The sequence below is a fragment of the Hylobates moloch genome, unplaced genomic scaffold (genome assembly GCF_009828535.3).
Source record: "Hylobates moloch isolate HMO894 unplaced genomic scaffold, HMol_V3 SCAFFOLD_1, whole genome shotgun sequence".
Taxonomy (NCBI): domain Eukaryota; kingdom Metazoa; phylum Chordata; class Mammalia; order Primates; family Hylobatidae; genus Hylobates; species Hylobates moloch.
In genome coordinates this window covers 136,443,669-136,462,010 of record NW_026652276.1, presented here as the reverse complement: position 1 = coordinate 136,462,010, position 18,342 = coordinate 136,443,669, and the positions used below count along the sequence as shown (strand labels likewise).

General features: G+C 41.3%; 1 protein-coding gene across 4 annotated transcripts in view; it reads left to right on the top strand.

Annotated features, from left to right (window-relative positions):
- The first annotated feature begins 3,854 nt into the window (after positions 1-3,854).
- The window catches only part of AVL9 (AVL9 cell migration associated), an 88,214-nt gene continuing 73,726 nt past the window's right edge, over positions 3,855-18,342 (top strand). For 2 of the 4 annotated variants that reach the window (XM_032758358.2, XM_032758354.2), the window contains exon 1: positions 3,855-4,170. In XM_032758358.2, coding sequence (XP_032614249.1) covers positions 4,075-4,170 — 96 coding nt within the window. In that variant the 5' untranslated portion in view covers positions 3,855-4,074. The remainder of the gene's footprint in view (positions 4,171-18,342) is intronic. The other 2 variants (XM_032758357.2, XM_032758353.2) reach the window with 1 other exon arrangement.

The window sequence follows — 18,342 nt, the reverse complement described above, 5'->3', positions numbered from 1 at the left end:
TTAGGAGATATACCTAATGCTAAATGACGAGTTAATGGGTGCAGCACACCAACATGGCACATGGATACATATGTAACAAACCTGCACATTGTGCACATGTACCCTAAAACTTAAAGTATAATAATAATAATAACAAAAAGAAAAAAAAAAAGAAAACCACCTCTTTTCCTGGTTTTCCTTTTCTATTCTTATTTTATTTTCCCCATACCATACTGACAGTATGGGCGAAATTCAAAACATTGTTGTTACTTGATAAGAGTTTTTAAAAATTAGAAAAATAGGCCGGGCACAGTGGCTCACGCCTGTAATCCCAACACTTTGGGGGACCGAGGTGGGTGGATCACAAGGTCAAGACATCAAGACCATCCTGGCCAACATGGTGAAACCCCATCTCTACTCAAAATACAAAAATTAGCTGGGCGTGATGGCACAGGCCTGTAGTCCCAGGTACTGAGGAGGCTGAGGCAGGAGAATCGCTTGAACCTGGGAGGCAGAGGCTGCAGTGAGCCAATCGTGCCACTGCACTCCAGCCTGGCGACGGAGCGAGACTCCATCTCAAAAAAAAAAGACAGAATAAACATTAGCAATTTTGAATGCCACTAATAAAGAAAATCTCTTTAGAATCTGAAAAAAGGAATGATACTTACACAGTAGAGTTAATGAGGATTTCAGGAAGGGAGTGGTATTTTTATTATTTTCTCTCCTGAGGCAAGACACAAAAAGGAAAAACAGGCCAATTCCAAATGGAGAGTTGTTATGAACTTGAAAATATGTCATAGCTCTATGTCTCAAGGATTTTTCTCCCTTTAAGTCTTAAGTAGAAGACGTAAAATAGAATTTATAATTTATCATAAAATACATGTAACTACCAAAGGCTCTTCGATGTATTATATGTTCAGAAAGGCATTTCTAATTTTCTCCCCCGAGTTAAATGAGAAATTTTATTATTTTCCCAATAGACATTTGTCCTTGTGGACAATGTCTTGTTAATGAATTTATTCTACATTAATACAACTGATTTAAAACATAATGTAAGATGTGCATGGTGGCAGGCAACTGTAGCCCCAGCTACTCAGGAGGCTGAGGCAGGAGGATCCCTTGAGCCCAGGAGTTTGAGGCCAGCCTGGGCAACATAGCAACACCCCATCATATTTTAAACTTTATTTATTAATTTAGAGACAGGACCTCACTCTGTTACCCAGGCAGGAGTACAGTGGTGTGCTCGCGGGCTCAAGCGATCCTCCCATCTCAGCCTCCTGAGAAGCCAGTACCACACGCACGTGCCACCAAATCTGGCTATTTATTTTTTATTATTTTTTGTAGAGATGAGGTCTCATTACATTGCTCAGGTTGGTCTCGAACTCTTGGACTCAAGTGATCTACCCACCTTGGCCTCCCAAAGTGCTGAGATTACAGGTGTGAGCCGCCGTGCCCCACCTATATTCTAAATTCTTACGGGCCCAGTCTGTATATTTAGAGATGAAAAAAATCCTCGAAATTCCCTTGTTCACTTTCTCTCTCAATTTTCCCAGTAACTAACTTTTTCTTTCTCTCTCTCTCTTCCTTTATTTTTTTGAGATGGAGTCTCACTCTGTCATCCGGGCTGGAGTGCAGTGCAGTGACACCATCTCAGATCACTGCAACCTCCATCTCTCAGGTTCAGATGATTCTCCTGCCTCAGCTTCCGTAGTAGCTGGGATTACACGCACCACCATGCCCGGCTAATTTTTGTATTTTTAGCAGAGATAGGGTTTCACCATGTTGCCCAGGCTGGTCTCCAACTTTTGGCCTCAAGTGATCTGCCTGCATCGGCCTCCCAAAGTGCTGGGATTACCGGCATGAGACACCACGCCTGACTCTGTTTTTTTTTTTTTGTTTTTTTTTTTTTGAGACGGAGTCTCGCTGTCGCCCAGGCTGGAGTGCAGTGGCAGGATCTCGGCTCACTGCAGGCTCCGCCCCCCGGGGTTCACGCCATTCTCCTGCCTCAGCCTCCCGAGTAGCTGGGACTACAGGCGCCCGCCACCTCGCCCGGCTAATTTTTTGTATTTTTAGTAGAGACGGGGTTTCACCATGTTAGCCAGGATGGTCTCGATCTCCTGACCTTGTGATCCACCCGCCTCGGCCTCCCAAAGTGCTGGGATTACAGGCGTGAGCCACCGCGCCCGGCCTCTGATTCTGTTTTTATACTTTTTTTTTTTTTTTTTTTTTTTTTGAGAGGAAGTCTCGCTCTTGTCCCCCAGGCTGAAGTGCGATGGCGCAATCTTGGCTCACTGCAACCTCCGCCTCCCGGGTTCAAGCAATTCTCCTGTCTCAGCCGTCCGAGTAGCTGGGATTACAGGCGCCTGCCACCACGCCCGGCTAATTTTTGTATTTTGTACTAGAGACGGGTTTTTACCATGTTGGCCAGGCTGGTCTAGAACTCCTGACCTCAGGTGATCTGCCTGCCTTGGCCTCCCAAAGTGCTGGGATTACAGGTGTGAGCCACACACCTGGCCCTTATATGCATCTTTAAAAGGTGTTCAATTAGACAGTAATTTTAGCCATGCCAATTGTGGAAAATATCAAGACAGGTTATATCAAGAAAATATTAATAACACATCACACAGTTGACAGCTTAAAACAGTTAATATATTAAGAAAACAGTTAATATATTCTGCAAACAGGGAGCAATGTAGTTTTACACACAGTTTTCTGAGCCAATGCCAATAATTTTGTAATACAGAAATGTATAGCAACAACTTGAAAAATATCTGCAGTATTAGCATTAAAACAGTTCTACTGAATCACAAAAACTAAATTTGATTTAGGAAGCCTACTGTTTTTCTCAGCTATACTTAGATTAGAACGGAGCTCCTTACTTTTCAAGACCAGAAGCACAAAATATCACAGTTACTGTAGTAATCTCGAATTCTATTTGAAGCAGACACCTATCCTTTAGGTTATTTGAAAACTGTCCTAGATAAGACTTGTTAAATCTGCTAGTATTTCTATAATGCACTTTAAATTGACATGAGATTCACTGCTTAAAAAATTGTAGTACAATCAGTAAAGGAATTAAAAACCCTGGTGACAACAGAGCCCATATATTTTGTATTGACCACAATACTAAACCCAAAAAGAGACGGAATGAAAAGAATATTCTTATAAAATCGCAGGACTAAGATAATCATTTTACAGGTATCCAAGTAAACTTCCTTTATTGTCAAGGATATTCTGTTTCAGGTTTTAAATGCGTCTCAGATTCCTACACATAATATTTAAAGAAAAAAAAACTCTAGAAAGAAACAAGAATTCTCGGGTAAGCAAGTAATTTAAAGGCTGAATACACAGATACGAAACCTCACCAGCATGCTCCACGTTACTACATATTTAAGAATAAGGACGGGGGCCACAGAAGCAAAGGCAAGGAGGTGAAGGAATCGGACACTCGGAGAGTGAACCGAAAAGATGTGAAAAAGCAAGGAAAACAGAAAAGAAGAGGGAAGGGGGAAAACTTTGAGGAAAAAGAGAAGGCAAAAGAGAAGGCAAAAGAGAAGGAAGTGCTTTGAGATTGAATCTAGGGAGGAAAAAGCAGGTGAGCCACGCCGCACCCCCCAGGTCCCGCGGACACCACAGGCTCCGCAAGCCCAGCCGCCCGGGTCACGTAAGCCCCACCCCGCCGCTCGTCGTCAAGTCCCGCCCGGCCCCCTCTGGACCCCCCCTCCGCTCCTCCCGCTCTCCCCGCCCCCCAGAGTCGATCTCTCCTTTCCTAGACCCACCCCGCTCCCCCAGGCTCCACCTCGGCCTCTCAGACCCCGCCCCGTCAGGGCCCTCCCGGCCTTGCCCCGCCCTGCCTCGCCGGCGGCGGCCGCTGCGTCAGGTGACAGCCCGGAAGCTGCGGAAGCGGATGAGGGAAGGGCGGCCGCGGCCCTGGGGGCGGCGGGAGCTGCTGTGCCTCCACCGATCTTCCGTGTGCGGCCCTTATGTGCTGCGCTCGCTGACACCCCAAGTCCGCGGCTCTCCGCACACGGTGGGGTCGTCAGACCCGCTGCCCTTGGCGGTCGAAGTCGTCGTGCGGGCCCGCGGCGGCCGCCCATGGAGAAGAAGGCCAGGAGAGGCGGGGATGGCGTCCCCCGAGGGCCCGTACTGCACATCGTGGTGGTCGGCTTTCACCACAAGAAGGGCTGCCAGGTGAGGAAAGGGCCCGCCCCCGCCCCCAGCCGTTCGGGCGTTCGCCCCTTCCGGGGCCCCCCTGCCCTACTTCTGTGTGCTCAGCTCGCGTCGTGCAGTCCTCCCCACAGCGCCCGCGACCCTTCGCTTCTCAACCTGACTCCTTTGCAACTGCTCCCACCCGCCCCACATGAAGCCCAGCCCCCACAACCCCTTCCTTCTGCCCCTGAAAAATGGTTGTGAGCACTGGAGGAGCTGGTTGATACGTGTAGATTGTAGGTTTTTAACTTCTGCTTTGGTGGAGTGGGAGGAAAGAATCGAAGACCGGCCCCACTCTTCCCCGTCCATCATTGTCTCCACTGGCTTTCTGGGTGTCCACCTATAATGGGAGTCTAGAAAAATTCAGTGCTTGGACTCTGCTTTCAAGGTAATAGGCTCAGTGGGCTTGCATACTAATGCTTCAGGTAGCTTGCAGCACATGCAGCCTCCGTAGAAAAATCACCTTCCTTTGTTTATCTGATGGAAGCCTTGGAATCAGTCCTATTAGGTACGGTTGTCGATTGACCTTGCCTCCCCCTTCCCATTGGTCCTTAGTTTTGCTATTTCATCTTCTCCAGATTTTGCCTTTTGGTGAGAGATTAATCTCTCCAGATCAACCGCAATAAGAGAAAGTGTATTCCTGACCAAACCGTTCAAATATAAAGGCGTTTTTCAGCAGCCTCACTGAATCTTTAATGCAGCATCTGAAATGGAATATTTGCAATCTATGTATTGAAGGCAAGAGAACAAAATAGAAACAGGATTATTTAATGAGCAAGCAAACACTGGAAGGGAATGATGTCATAATGTGCTAGTGAACAGTAAATTGAAATGCTTTTTTGAAGTACTAAAAATAGTAATTGCCACCACTAGCTAATGAAGCATTTAGTTTCTTGCATTCCACAGGAAATGTAACATTTTAGAAGACTTATTGGTAAAAATTAAGTTCTCTAGGGAATAACAGAAAAGTGATGGGAGTGAAAAAATTGTGTTTGTGCGTAATTTTGAAATATATCCTCACACCTGTAATGCCAGCACTTTTAGAGACTGATATGAAAGGATCACTTGAGCCCAGGAGTTTGAGACCAGCCTGGATAACAAAGGGAAACACTGTCTCCACAAAAAAATTAAAAAATTAGTTGCATGTGATAGCGCACTTGTAGTCCCAGCTACTCGGGAGGCTAAGGTGGGAATATCGCTTGAGCCCAGGAGGCTGAGGCTACAGTGACCCTTGATCCCACCACTGCACTCCAGCCTGGATGAGAGAGCAAGACCCTGTCTCAAAATAATCCCAGCACTTTGGGAGGCCGAGGCGGGTGGATCACCTGAGGTGAGGGGTTCGAAACCAGCCTGGACAACATGGTGAAACCCCGCCTCTACTAAAAATAAAAAATTAGCCACACGTCGTGGCACATGCCTGTAATCCCAGCTACTTGGGAGGCTGAGGCACGAGAATCGCTTGAACCCGGGAGGCAGAGGTTGCTGTGAGCCGAGATCACGCCACTGCACTCCACCCTGGGCAACAAGAGCGAAAAAAAAAAGTTTTGGAAAGTGTGTGTTACGTGCATAAGTCTTAGAATGACTGGTCCAGAATCTGTTCTTTAGAACCTGTACATCAGGTGTTTTCAGAGGCTTTAATTAAAGTATGTAAGATTTGCCCCAGGATAGATTAATCAGCTACCTCATTCTCCACTTTACTATTTTACTCCAGGTGTAAATTAAAGGTGCGTGGCTCATTGAGTTGTGACTCTGACTTAACATGGTTTTAACTTGTGTGAGGGTACTTAGACTGCTCTTCCAAGTATTCAAAATCGCCGTGGGTCATGTTGACCATTATTTCCTTCTTTTTTTGAGACGGAGTCTCACTGTCTCCCAGGCTGGCGTGCAGTGGCACTCGGCTCACTACAAGCTCCGCCTCCTGGGTTCACGCCATTCTCCTGCCTCAGCATCCGGAGTAGCTAGGACTACAAGCGCCCGCCAGCGCGCCCGGCTAATTTTTTGTATTTTTAGCGGAGACGGGGTTTCACAATGTTAGCCAGGATGGTCTCGATCTCCTGACCTCGTGATCCGCCGGCCTCGGCCTCCCAAAGTGCTGGGATTACAGGTGTCAGCCACCGCGCCTGGCCATGACCATTAGTTCTTTCTGTGCGCTGAGGTCGTGCATAGGGAAAATTCCTATACTTGGTCGTAATTTGTAACTTTTAAATAGAAGTGACTGAAGTAAACCTTTGTTTTAAAAGTGATGCCTTTCAGCGGTCCGCTTGGTTAAGCATGATAACTTTGTCATTTGACATGGACCTCAAAGTAAAAGCCATCTTCTGGTACTGCTGTGTTGAAGACCCAAAACTAGGCTTGTGGAAAATGTTAGTTCATCTTGTTTCTTGCACTTTTCCACCTTTGAAGTCCTCAGATGTATTTTAATTTTTTTTTTTTTTTTTGAGATGGAGTCTCGTTCTGTCACCCAGGCTGGAATTCAGTGCAGTGGCGCGATCTCCGCTCACTGCAACTTTCACCTCCTGGGTTCAAGTGATTCTCCTGCCTCAGCCTCCCAAGTAGCTGGGATTACAGGCATGCACCACCATATCTGGCTAATTTTTTATATTTTTGGTAGAGACGGGGTTTCATCCTGTTGGTCAGGCTGGTCTAGAACTCCTGACCTCAAGTGATCTGCCCGCCTTGGCCTCCCAAAGTACTGGGATTACAGGCATCAGGCCAGATGTATTTTAAATGAAAAATTCCTTCATTTGAATTTAAATGAACATCTATTAACTTTATCACTTGATCTTTTTTTTTTTTTTTCACTTTTATTTGGGTAACTTGTGGAAGTAAATTCTTCTGTAGATAGCGTGTTGGCTTCTAGATGTCATTTTTCTAGTTTACTGATATACTTAACATTTAGAACATTTTAAGTGATTTTTTGAGTTCTACCATGACATTTAAAGTTGTTTCAAAATATTTACTCGTTTCAACTTTTTACTGAATTGTTTAAAATTTAATATTTAACAAGGGATAATAATTAGCAAGGGATGATTTAACATTTAACAAGGGATAATAAGTGTGGCCGGGCGCGGTGGCTCATGCCTGTAATCCCAACACTTTGGGAGGCTCAAGTGAGGTGGATCACTTGAGCTCAGGAGTTCGAGACCAGCCTGGGCAATATGGCGGAACCCCGTCTCTACTAAAAATATAAACATTAGCTGGACGCAGTGGCGTGTGCCTGTAATCCTAGCTACTCAGGAGACTGAGGTGGGAGATTTGCTTGAGTCTGGGAGGCAGAGGTTACAGTGAGCCAAGATCTGCCTACTGCACTCCAGCCTGGGCGACAGTGAGACCCTGTCTCAAACAAAACAAAACAAAAATTTATCTGACATTAGACCCTTTGGCATGAAATAATTTATGGATACCTTCTCTGTAGTAAATTGGCTTGTTGGCCGGGCGCGGTGGCTCACGCTTGTAATCCCAGCACTTTGGGAGGCCGAGGCGGGCGGATCACAAGGTCAGGAGATCGAGACCACGGTGAAACCCCGTCTCTACTAAAAATACAAAAAATTAGCCGGGCGTGGTGGCGGGCGCCTGTAGTCCCAGCTACTCGGAGAGGCTGAGGCAGGAGAATGGCGTGAACCCGGGAGGCGGAGCTTGCAGTGAGCCGAGATTGCGCCACTGCACTCCAGCCTGGGCGACAGAGCGAGACTCCGTCTCAAAAAAAAAAAAAAAAAAAAAAGTAAATTGGCTTGTTATAGATTGTGTATTCCAGAGTTTTGTTTGTTCCAATATATAAACTATACTTGTTGGACTACCATAATTTTTTGCTAAGTAGCATCAAATATATATCACATTAACTCTTTTTTTTTTCATAAACAGGTTAGAACTTTTTTAACTACTCAAGTTAAAAGAGAATAGGTTATTTTCCAAAGTGATGTCATAAAAAGTTGAAATAATTACTTAATTTTTGACCACTTTTCTGATAGTTTATTGGTTTGTATAGTACACATAGCTAGCAGTTTTAAGTCTTAAGTAAACTGGATTTACCAAACTGTATTTCTAATACAAAAAAAAGCAGAATAATGATTTTTTTTAAAAAAAATTACACTTTAAGTTCTGGGATACATGTGCAGAACATTCAGGTTTGTTATATAGGTATACATGTGCCATGGTGGTTTGCTGCATCCATCAACCAGTCATCTAGATTTTAAGCCTCGTATGCATTAGGTATTTGTCCTAATGCTCTCCCTCCCCTTGCCTCCCATCCCCCAGCAGGCAGTGGTCTGTGATGTTCCCCTCCCTGTGTCCATGTGTTCTCATTGTTCAACTCCCACTTATGAGTGAGAACATGCGGTGTTTGGTTTTCTGTTCCTGTGTTAGTTTGCTGAGAATGATGGTTTCCAGCTTCATCCATGTCTCTGCAAAGGACATGAACTCATTCTTTTTCATGGCTGCATAGTATTCCATGGTGTGTATGTACCACGTTTTCTTTTCTTTTTTTTTTAAATTTTATTATTATACTTTAAGTTTTAGGGTACATGTGCACAATGTGCAGGTTTGTTACATATGTATACGTGTGCCACGCTGGTGTGCTGCACCCATCAACTCGTCATTTAGCATTAGGTATATCTCCCAATGCTGTCCCTCCCCCCACCCCACAACAGTCCCCGGAATGTGATGTTCCCCTTCCTGTGTCCATGTGTTCTCATTGTTCATTTCCCACCTGTGAATGAGAACATGCCGTGTTTGGTTTTTTGTCCTTGCCATAGTTTACTGAGAATGATGGTTTCCAGTTTCATCCATGTCCCTACAAAGGACATGAACTCGTCATTTTTTATGGCTGCATAGTATTCCATGGTGTATGTGTGCCACATTTTCTTAATCCATTCTATCGTTGTTGGACATTTGGGTTGGTTCCAAGTCTTTGCTATTGTGAATAGTGCTGCAATAAACATACGTGTGCATGTGTCTTTATAGCAGCATGATTTATAATCCTTTGGGTATATACCCAGTAATGGGATGGCTAGGTCAAATGGTATTTCTAGTTCTAGATCCCTGAGGAATCGCCACACTGACTTCCACAATGGTTGAACTAGTTTACAGCCCCACCAACAGTGTAAAAGTGTTCCTATTTCTCCACATCCTCTCCAGCACCAGTTGTTTCCTGACTTTTTAATGATCACCATTCTAACTGGTGTGAGATGGTATCTCATTGGTGTACCATGTTTTCTTTATCCAGTCTATCATTGATGGGCATTTGGGTTGGTTCCAAGTCTTTGCTATTGTGAATAGTGCTGCAGTAAACATATGTGTGTGTGTGTGTCTTTACAGTAGAATGATGTGTAATCCTTTGGGTATATAATCAGTAGTGGGGTTGCTGGGTCAAATGGTATTTCTGGTTCTAGATCCTTGAGGAATGGCCACTGTCTTCCACAATGATTGAACTAATTTACACTTCCATCAACGGTGTAAAAGCGTTCCTGTTTCTCCACATCCTCTCCAGCATCTTGTATCCTGACATTTTAATGATCACCATTCTAACTGACATGAGATGGTATCTCATGGTTTTGATTTGCATTTCTCTAATGACCAGTGATGATGAGCTTTTTTTATATGTTTATTGGCCGCATAGATACCTTCTTTTGAGAAATGTCTGTTCATATCCTTCACCCACTTTTTGATGGGGTTGTTTTTTTTCTTGTAAATTTGTTTAAGTTCCTTGTAGAGTCTGGATGTTAGACCTTTGTCAGATGGGTAGATTGCAAAAATTTTCTCCTATTCCATAGGTTGCCTGTTCACTCTAATGCTAGTTTCTTTGGCTGTGCAGAAGCTCTTTAGTTTAATTAGATCCCATTTGTCAATTTTGTCTTTTGTTGCAATTGCTTTTGGTGTTTTAGTTATGAAGTCTTTGCCATGCCTGTATCCTGAATGGTATTGCCTAGGTTTTCTTCTAGGGTTTTTATGGTTTTAGGTCTTAGTTTAAGTCTTTAATCCATCCTCTGTTAATTTTTGTATAAGGTGTAAGGAAGGGGTCTAGTTTCAGTTTTCTACATATGGCTTGCCTATTTTCCCAGCACCAGTTATTAAATAGGGACTTCTTTCCCAATTGCTTATTTTTGTCAGGTTTGTCAAAGAGCAGATGGCTGTAGATGTGTGGTGTTATTTCTGAGACCTCTGTTCTGTCCCATTGGTCTATATGTCTAAAAAGCAGAAGTATAAAAGAGCTAGAACTCATCTTAACACTAGTTCCACCAGTGAACAAAGCAACCAGCAGCAGTGAAGAGACTGGCATATTTTCCCATTGGTGTGAGTGGACTGGTCACAAGAAAGTCTAAATGGGGTAGCAGAATGTTGCATTGCAAATTTAGAAATGGGTTAATATTAGGGGGATTGTTTATGTTGGAGTGCTACAACTATACTCAAGCCCTGAGTGATTCAGGTTTTGGTGACAGATGACTCACTGACAAGCCTTTTTTGGCACCTGCTATTAATGAAATCCTGTGGTGACAATAATGAAACATTTGGGAGGGTTTGTTTGATTCTTGTTGCCATAAGTAGTTCTTTGGAACAAGAAAGAAGAAAACTGAAGGGTTAGCAGTTAGGGAAGAATAACCTTTTAAGATTCTTTTTAGCTGCTAGTTTTACAGAAACTTTGTTCTGAAACAAGATTGCATTTTCTGGCCCTTCACTGCATTTCTATTTCTTCAACTTTAATATTTTGGTAGACGGTTTTTCCTGATTTTGGCCATGCTTTTTGTATATGCTGAAATTATGAAAATCTCTGACTTAGCAGGGCTGCAGCATTGACAGAACAATGGGATAGTTTTCATTCAGGCCTTGGCATTGTGGCTAAGCGGAGTGGGTGTCAACTTGTGTACTAGAACTTAGAAATATCAGGAAGATTCCTTCGTTCTCTTATGGGTCCTCCCAGCTAGCAAGAATGTGCCTAATTTCTTTCTTTGGCTTAAGCCTTCGATCCCTAGTAAAATACTTATACACCATGAGTAATCATCTACTTCATGCCATTGATATGATTCAGATCCTTTGCTGAATGTAGATTTTTGCTAAAGGGAAGACTGCAGAAGGGCCCTAATCTACTAGGGATGGACAACAGGAAGATGCAGACACATAGGGAGAAGAGCCTACTTACCTACTTAATTTTAAGACTGCTCCTATTTTATATGGATTAAGAACTCAGGTTCTCCCTAAGATATTTTTAGAGGATATTATCTAAGCTGATATTTTTGGCAGTTTTTAAATCATATTTCAGTATTTTTGAAAATAACATTTATGATAAAAATATATATGTATTGGCCAGGCACAGTGGCTCAAGCCTGTAATCCCAGCACTTTGGGAGGCCAAGATCAGAAAATCGCTTGAGCCCAGGAGTTTGAGACCAGCCTGGGCAACATAGGGAGACCTCATCTTTGCCAAAAAGTAAAAAAAAATTAGCCAGGTTTGGTGGTGCATGCCTGTAGTCCCAGCTACTTGGGAGGCTGGTGTGAGTGGACTGGTCACAAGAAAGTGAAGCAGGAGTTTCACTTGAGCCCAGCAGGTCAAAGCTGCAGTGAGCCGAGATGACACCACTGTACTCCAGCCTGAGTGACAGAGTAAAACCCTTTCTCAAAAAAAAAAAAAAAAGAAAGAAAGAAAAGATCAAACCAGAATCATGTTTCATGGCCTACCTTTTTCATGTGAAATATACCATTAATATTTTTCTATATTAGTAAATAGTCGAATTACGTTTTAAAATTGCTAAATAGTATTTTGTAGAAATACTGTTATTTATTTAACTGATCTCCTTTTTAGATACTTAGGTGGCGTTCTAATTTTTCACTATTTTGAATAGCGCTGCAAAGAACATCCTTGTGGCTTTTTGCACCTTTTCTCCTAAGTATAGAGACTTCATTGTAGCCATTTTTTTCATGAAGTTTGTATTAAAATGGATTTTGAAACAACTTACTGAACACAATTTAAGTTACTCTGGGTGACTCTCTTCAGAGCAAATGTCACTCATACTGTGGCATTCTCTGTTTAACATAGAGTGATTTGCACATGGCTCTGACTTCGTTGGGCCTTAGCCAGCCAGACAGAGAGATGACAGAGATGTTAGTAATTATTTCCCAATGTCAGTACTATCCATAGGGATGGTAGTGTTTTCAGCTTCCCTTTATTTGATGCTTTTTTCCATTGATTGGGAGACCACGTCTACTGAATCTGTTTTGTGAAATAAAATGACTCAGTCATGGGTTTTGAAAGGAAACCTAAAGCCTTCTTGGTATACTGTCAAGAGCTTTATAATAGCTGGTAGATGTTTTTTTCATTTGTTTCTGGTTCTTGGCAGTTTTGTAGGTAATTAAGTTGTCAGAAGTGTGACTTCTGAATAAACTCTGGGTGTTCATTTAGATTTCAAATATGGGCCAGGTGCGGTGGCTCACAACTGTTAAATCCCAGCATTTTGGGAGGCTGAGGCAGGTGGATCACTTGAGGCCAGGAGTTCGAGCCCAGCCTGGCCAACATGGTGAAACCCCCATCTCTACTAAAAGATATATATATATATATATATATATATATACACACACACACACACACACAAATTAGCCAGGCGTGGTGGCACGTGCCTGTAGTCCCAGCTACTCGGGAGGCTGAGGCAGGAGAATCGCTTGAACCTGGGAGGCAAAGGTTGCAGTGAGCCGAGATCTTGCCATTGCACTCCAGCCTGGGTGACAGAGCAAGACTCCATCTCAAGGAAAAAAAAAAAAAACTAGATTTGAAATATGGCCCTCTGCACTTGTGCCTTTTGTCACACCACTGTGCTCATTGTCACAGGGTATGCTGAGTGTTCATATATGTGCACATGGCTACAAGGTTCTTTTTTTTGTTGTTTTTGAGACAGAGTCTCACTCTGCCACCCAGGCTGGAGTGCAGTAAAATGATCTTCGTTCACTGCATCCTCCACCTTCTGGGTACAAGCAATTCTCCTGCCTCAGCCTCCCACGTAGCTGGGATTACAGGTGTGCACCACCATACCCGGCTGTGTTTTGTGTTTTTAGTAGAGACAGGGTTTCACCCTGTTGGCCAGGCAGGTCTTGAACTTCTGAGCTCAGATGATCTGCCTGCCTCAGCCTCCCAAAGTGCTGGGATTACAGGCATAAGCCACCACACCTGGCCTTTGCAAGATTCTTAATGAAACCCATGTCTGCCCCATGGCCTTCACTGACGATACTAGGAATATGTTAGGCTTCCTTTGGTGGGTGTGATGCACTCCCAGAAATTATAATATCTTTATTGTCCCATGAAATTTCAATATTGAAATGAAGAAAACTGAAATGTTAAACATGAATTGATGTATAAAAGATTGCCAGGGTAAAGTTTATTAACATTTCAATTGAATACATCGAGTTAATTAAATAAATCAATTGCTTTGATCATTTGTTGGGAAATTTCTAGTTTTTTTCCTATAAGAAAAATGGTTTTTGTAGCTTTGATGACATCTTTATATATATTTTCAAGAACCTGGAGATAATATTCCATTTATATCATCTCATTCAGAAAACCAGTCTTTATCATTCCACCTTATGTTTTGTACAAATAGTTGTCTTATCCTCTAGCAGAGGATCTTTATATACAATATTTCTTTTTTTTATACTTACAGCTCTGATAAATTCTCTCTTATCTCTTTTACACCTTATGTTTTGTACAAATCGTCTTGTCCTCTAGCAGAGGATCTTTATATACAATATTTCTTTTTTTTTATATTTACAGCTCTGATAAATTCTCTCATCTCTTTTACCATATGAGAATCAAGATGTAAGTTTGGACCTAATTGTCATTAGGTGTGTAAGCTAGGGCAAGTTGCCTAATGTTTATGGACTTCAGTTTCTTCATCTATAAAATGAGAGTTTTAAAGTAGATGACTGCTAAGATTATTTCCACTCTATGATTCTAAGATGAAATTAGCAAACATTTGCTGAATACCTGTCATCAGAGGCTACATTCAGAAACGTGCCCAGGACATTCCAGGACAGGCAGAAGTAATATTTAATGATAGCAATCTGAACGGAGGAACTTTCTGGGTTGGTAAAAAATCTGTGCATTGATGAGATATTTGCCCATGAATGTGTGGATCCTCAAAACCTATGAACTCTGTACACTAAGATTTTTTATTTTATTTTATTTTATTTATTTTTTTTGAGACGGAGTCTCACTCTGTCACCCAGGCTGGAGTGTGGTGGCATGATCTCACCTCACTGCAACCTCCGCCTCCTGGGTACAAGCGATTGTTCCGCCTTAGCCTCCCATGTAGCTGGGATTACAAGAGTATGCCACCATGCCCAGCTAATTTTTGTATTTTTAGTAGGAACAGGGTTTCATCATGTTGGCCAGGCTGGTCTCGAACTCCTGACCTCAAGTGATCTGCCCACCTTGGCCTCCCAAAGTGCTGGGATTACAGGTGTGAACCACTGCACCCAGCCTGATCTTTTTATTTTATACTTTGTAATATATATCAAATCTAATTTAAAAGTTTTGGAAAATAAACCCTTCGGCCGGGCATGGTGGCACACGCCTGTAATCCCAGCACATTGGGAGGCCGAGGCGGGCAGATCACGAAGTCAGGAGTTCGAGACCAGCCTGGCCAACATGGTGAAACCCCATCTCTACTAAAAATACCAAAATTAGCTGGGCGTGTAGCAGGCGTCTGTAATCCCAGCTACTTGGGAGGCTGAGGCAGAAGAATCACTTGAAACCGGAAGGCGGGGGTTGCAGTGAGCTGAGATCCCACCACTATACTCCAGCCTGGGCAACAAGAGCAAAACTCCGTCTCAAAAAAAAAAAAAGAAACCCTTCTACTTTGTAGCAAATCACAAAACCCTACATTCTTCAGTACTTTTGAAAGAGGCTTTTCAAAATTGCCATTTAATTCATATGATTTTCTTTCTTTAAATTGCTTATACTAGTACAGATCTAGGAGATATAGTGACAGTTGTTCTCCGCTTGTGTTCTTTAATTTTGAGCCTTACAAGCATGTAATTTAGAAAAAAAACAGTAACTCGAACAATAGCTCTGCCGTTTTTTTATATTCTATTTTCCACATACTGTTCTAAGCAAACATGATGTCTTACAGAAATAAACGCCACTACTTAATATAGGAACCCAGACCTCTCTTGGATGCTCATATATATATATTTATGTACTGAGAGCATAAATTTCTATTAAGTAGAGTCGTTTTCTTCACTCTTTGTAAGCAATAGCAAAGATTCAAAGTCTGTAAAGTGTGCCCTAAACATAATCTCTGCTTGTTATGAACTATTTTTAAAAACTATCCATGAGGGTCACCATGCAGTTCATTATTGTAATTCTATGAAGATATATATTTTTCTAATTTTTTTCCTGTACATACATATGATAAAGTTTAGTTTATAAGCTAGCACAAGAGATTAACAAAAAAATTTTTAAATTAAATTTTAAACTTTTTAAACTTGAAAATTTTTTTAAGCATTTAGAAATTAGGCATAAGAAATTAATAAAAATAACTAGTAGTAAAATAGAATATTTATAACAGTATGGCAGTATCACTACTCTTGGGCTTTGGGGTCATTATTAAGTAAAATAAGAATTACTCAAACACAAGCACCTTGATACTGCTGCAGTCAATCCGATAACTAAGATGGCTATTCAGTGACTAATGAGAGGGTAGCCTGTACAACGAAGATAAGCTGGACGACGGGATGATTCACAAGTCAAGTGGAATGGAGAGGGACAGCGTAAGATTTCATCATACTCCTCAGAATGGCACACGATTTAAGACTTATGAATTGTTTATTACTGAAACTTTCCATTTAAAATTTTCAGAATGTGGTTGACCATGACTAACTGAAGCCATTGAAAATGAAACTGGGCAAGGTGCAGTGGCTCACACCTGTAATCCCAGCACTTCGGGAGGCCAAACTGGAGGATTACCTGAGGCCACAAGTTCAAGACCAGCCTGGACAACATAGACCCTGTCTCTATTTAAAAAAAAGAAAGTGAAACTGCAGGTCAGGGGGACTACTGTAATGAAGAAAATACCAGTCCTTCACAAACTCTGTCAGAAAACAGAAGAGGAGGGAACATTTCTCAACTTACTCTATGAGGCCAGCATTACATTAATACCAAAGCCAGACAAATTATTATAAGAAAAAAACAAAGATCAATATCCCTCATGAACATAGATGCAAAAATCCTTAACTAGATAGTTGCAAAAAATCCAGTAATATATAAAAGGAATAATACATCATAACCAAATGGGGTTTGTCAGAGGTTGATTTCATATATGAAAATATCCATTCACAATATTAATAAATAATAGGGTAAAGCTATATGGTCCTCTACAGTTGGCAAATGGGAAGGGAAGGTAGAAGGGGAAAGCTCCTGGGGTTTTTGTGTATATCCTTGTCCCTCCCACCCAGAATCACAACTTGTCAGAATTCACTTTTCAAAGTTAGGCCTTCTGGATAGGCACATTCTTTAAAAGAAAATGTTTAGTCTGAAACATCATACATACACAGAAAAGTGCTTCCCTTCCCAATATGTAGATCACACTGATTGATCACATGTGTGTGTAATCACTTCACAAGTCTAGAAATACTAATATTGACAGCACCCCAGAAGCCACTCTTGTGTCCTTTCCTACTCTTCTTTTTCCTCAATGCTAACCACCCTCTCCACTTACAACACCATAGATTACTCTGTTTCTTCAATTTATAGAAATATAATCATATATTATGCGTGCTTTTGTGTTCGGCTTCTTTTGTTCAGCATTATGCTTGTGGAATTCATCTATGCAGTTGCATATTCCTGAGGTTTCATTTCTTCTCATAACTGTGTAGTGTTCCCTTTGGTGATACACCACAATTTATTTATTCAACTGTTGACAGGCATTCGGTTGTTTCATCATGGGCTACTACAAATAATTTTATGAGCATTTTTTTAGATGTCTCGGTGCACATGTGCAAATCATTTTGTTGGAATTGATGGATTATAGGGAATACCTATCTTCGCTTTTAGTAGATATCAAATTGTTTTCCAAAACAGTGGAACCAATTAACTTTATCACTGGTGTTCTTCATGCTCCTTGCCAACACTGGGCATTGTCCATCCTTTTAATTACAGTAATTCTGGTGGTGTATGTAGTGTCATCTCATTATTGTTTTACGTTACATTTTTTGATTTGTTGATGAGGCTGGACACTTTTTTATAGGTCTGCTGGTCATTGGGCTATCCTCTTTTTGTGAAGTACATGCTCCAAATCTTATCCTGTTTTTCTATTGGGTTGTCTTTTCTTTATTTGTTGAAGTTCTTTTTATATTATTGAAAAAAGCCCTTTAAGACTTATATGTGCTGCAAATTCTTTTCTTTCTCTGTCGCTTGCCTTTTCAGTATCTTAATGGTGTCTTTTTTAACACCATAATTGAAATGTGGTCAACTATATTAGTCTTCCCATTGTGGTTAGTGCTTTTTAAATGCCATTTAAGACATTTTTACTAATTTGATGTCCTGAAGATATTTTTCTATATTACCTTCTAAATCGATATTGTCTAATAAAAGTACTAAGTGAGCTGCATACATAATTTAAAATTTGTAGTATCCACATTAAGAGAGCAAAATAATCAGATAAAACTAATTTTAATATTGTGTTATTTAACTCACTCCAAATTATTTCAAAGTTTCAATATAAAAATGGAGATATTTCACATTTTTTTTCCTACTAAGGAATTAAAATCCAATGCAAAGTTTACTTAATAGCACATCTCAAATGTTCAGTATCCATAAATGGGCAGAGCCATTCTAGAAGATTTATTGTTTTTACCCTTTCACATTATATCTTATGTTCCACCTGAAAATGATTTTTTGGAATGAATTGTGAGGTAGAAATCATTACTTACTCATTTGGGCATCCAGTTGACTTAAGACCACTTTATTGAATATAAAGACAGTCCTATCTCCACTGTTCTGTTATGCTACTTTGGTATTAAAGTGTCCACATATGTGTGTCTTGTTTCTGTATTCTGTGTCATTTGTCTATTTTTCTATGCTTGCACCAGTACTACACTATCTTATTATAATTTTTGTAATAAGTTTTGATACCTGGTAAGGAAGAATTTCTTAGGAGAGTCTTGGCTACTCTTGACC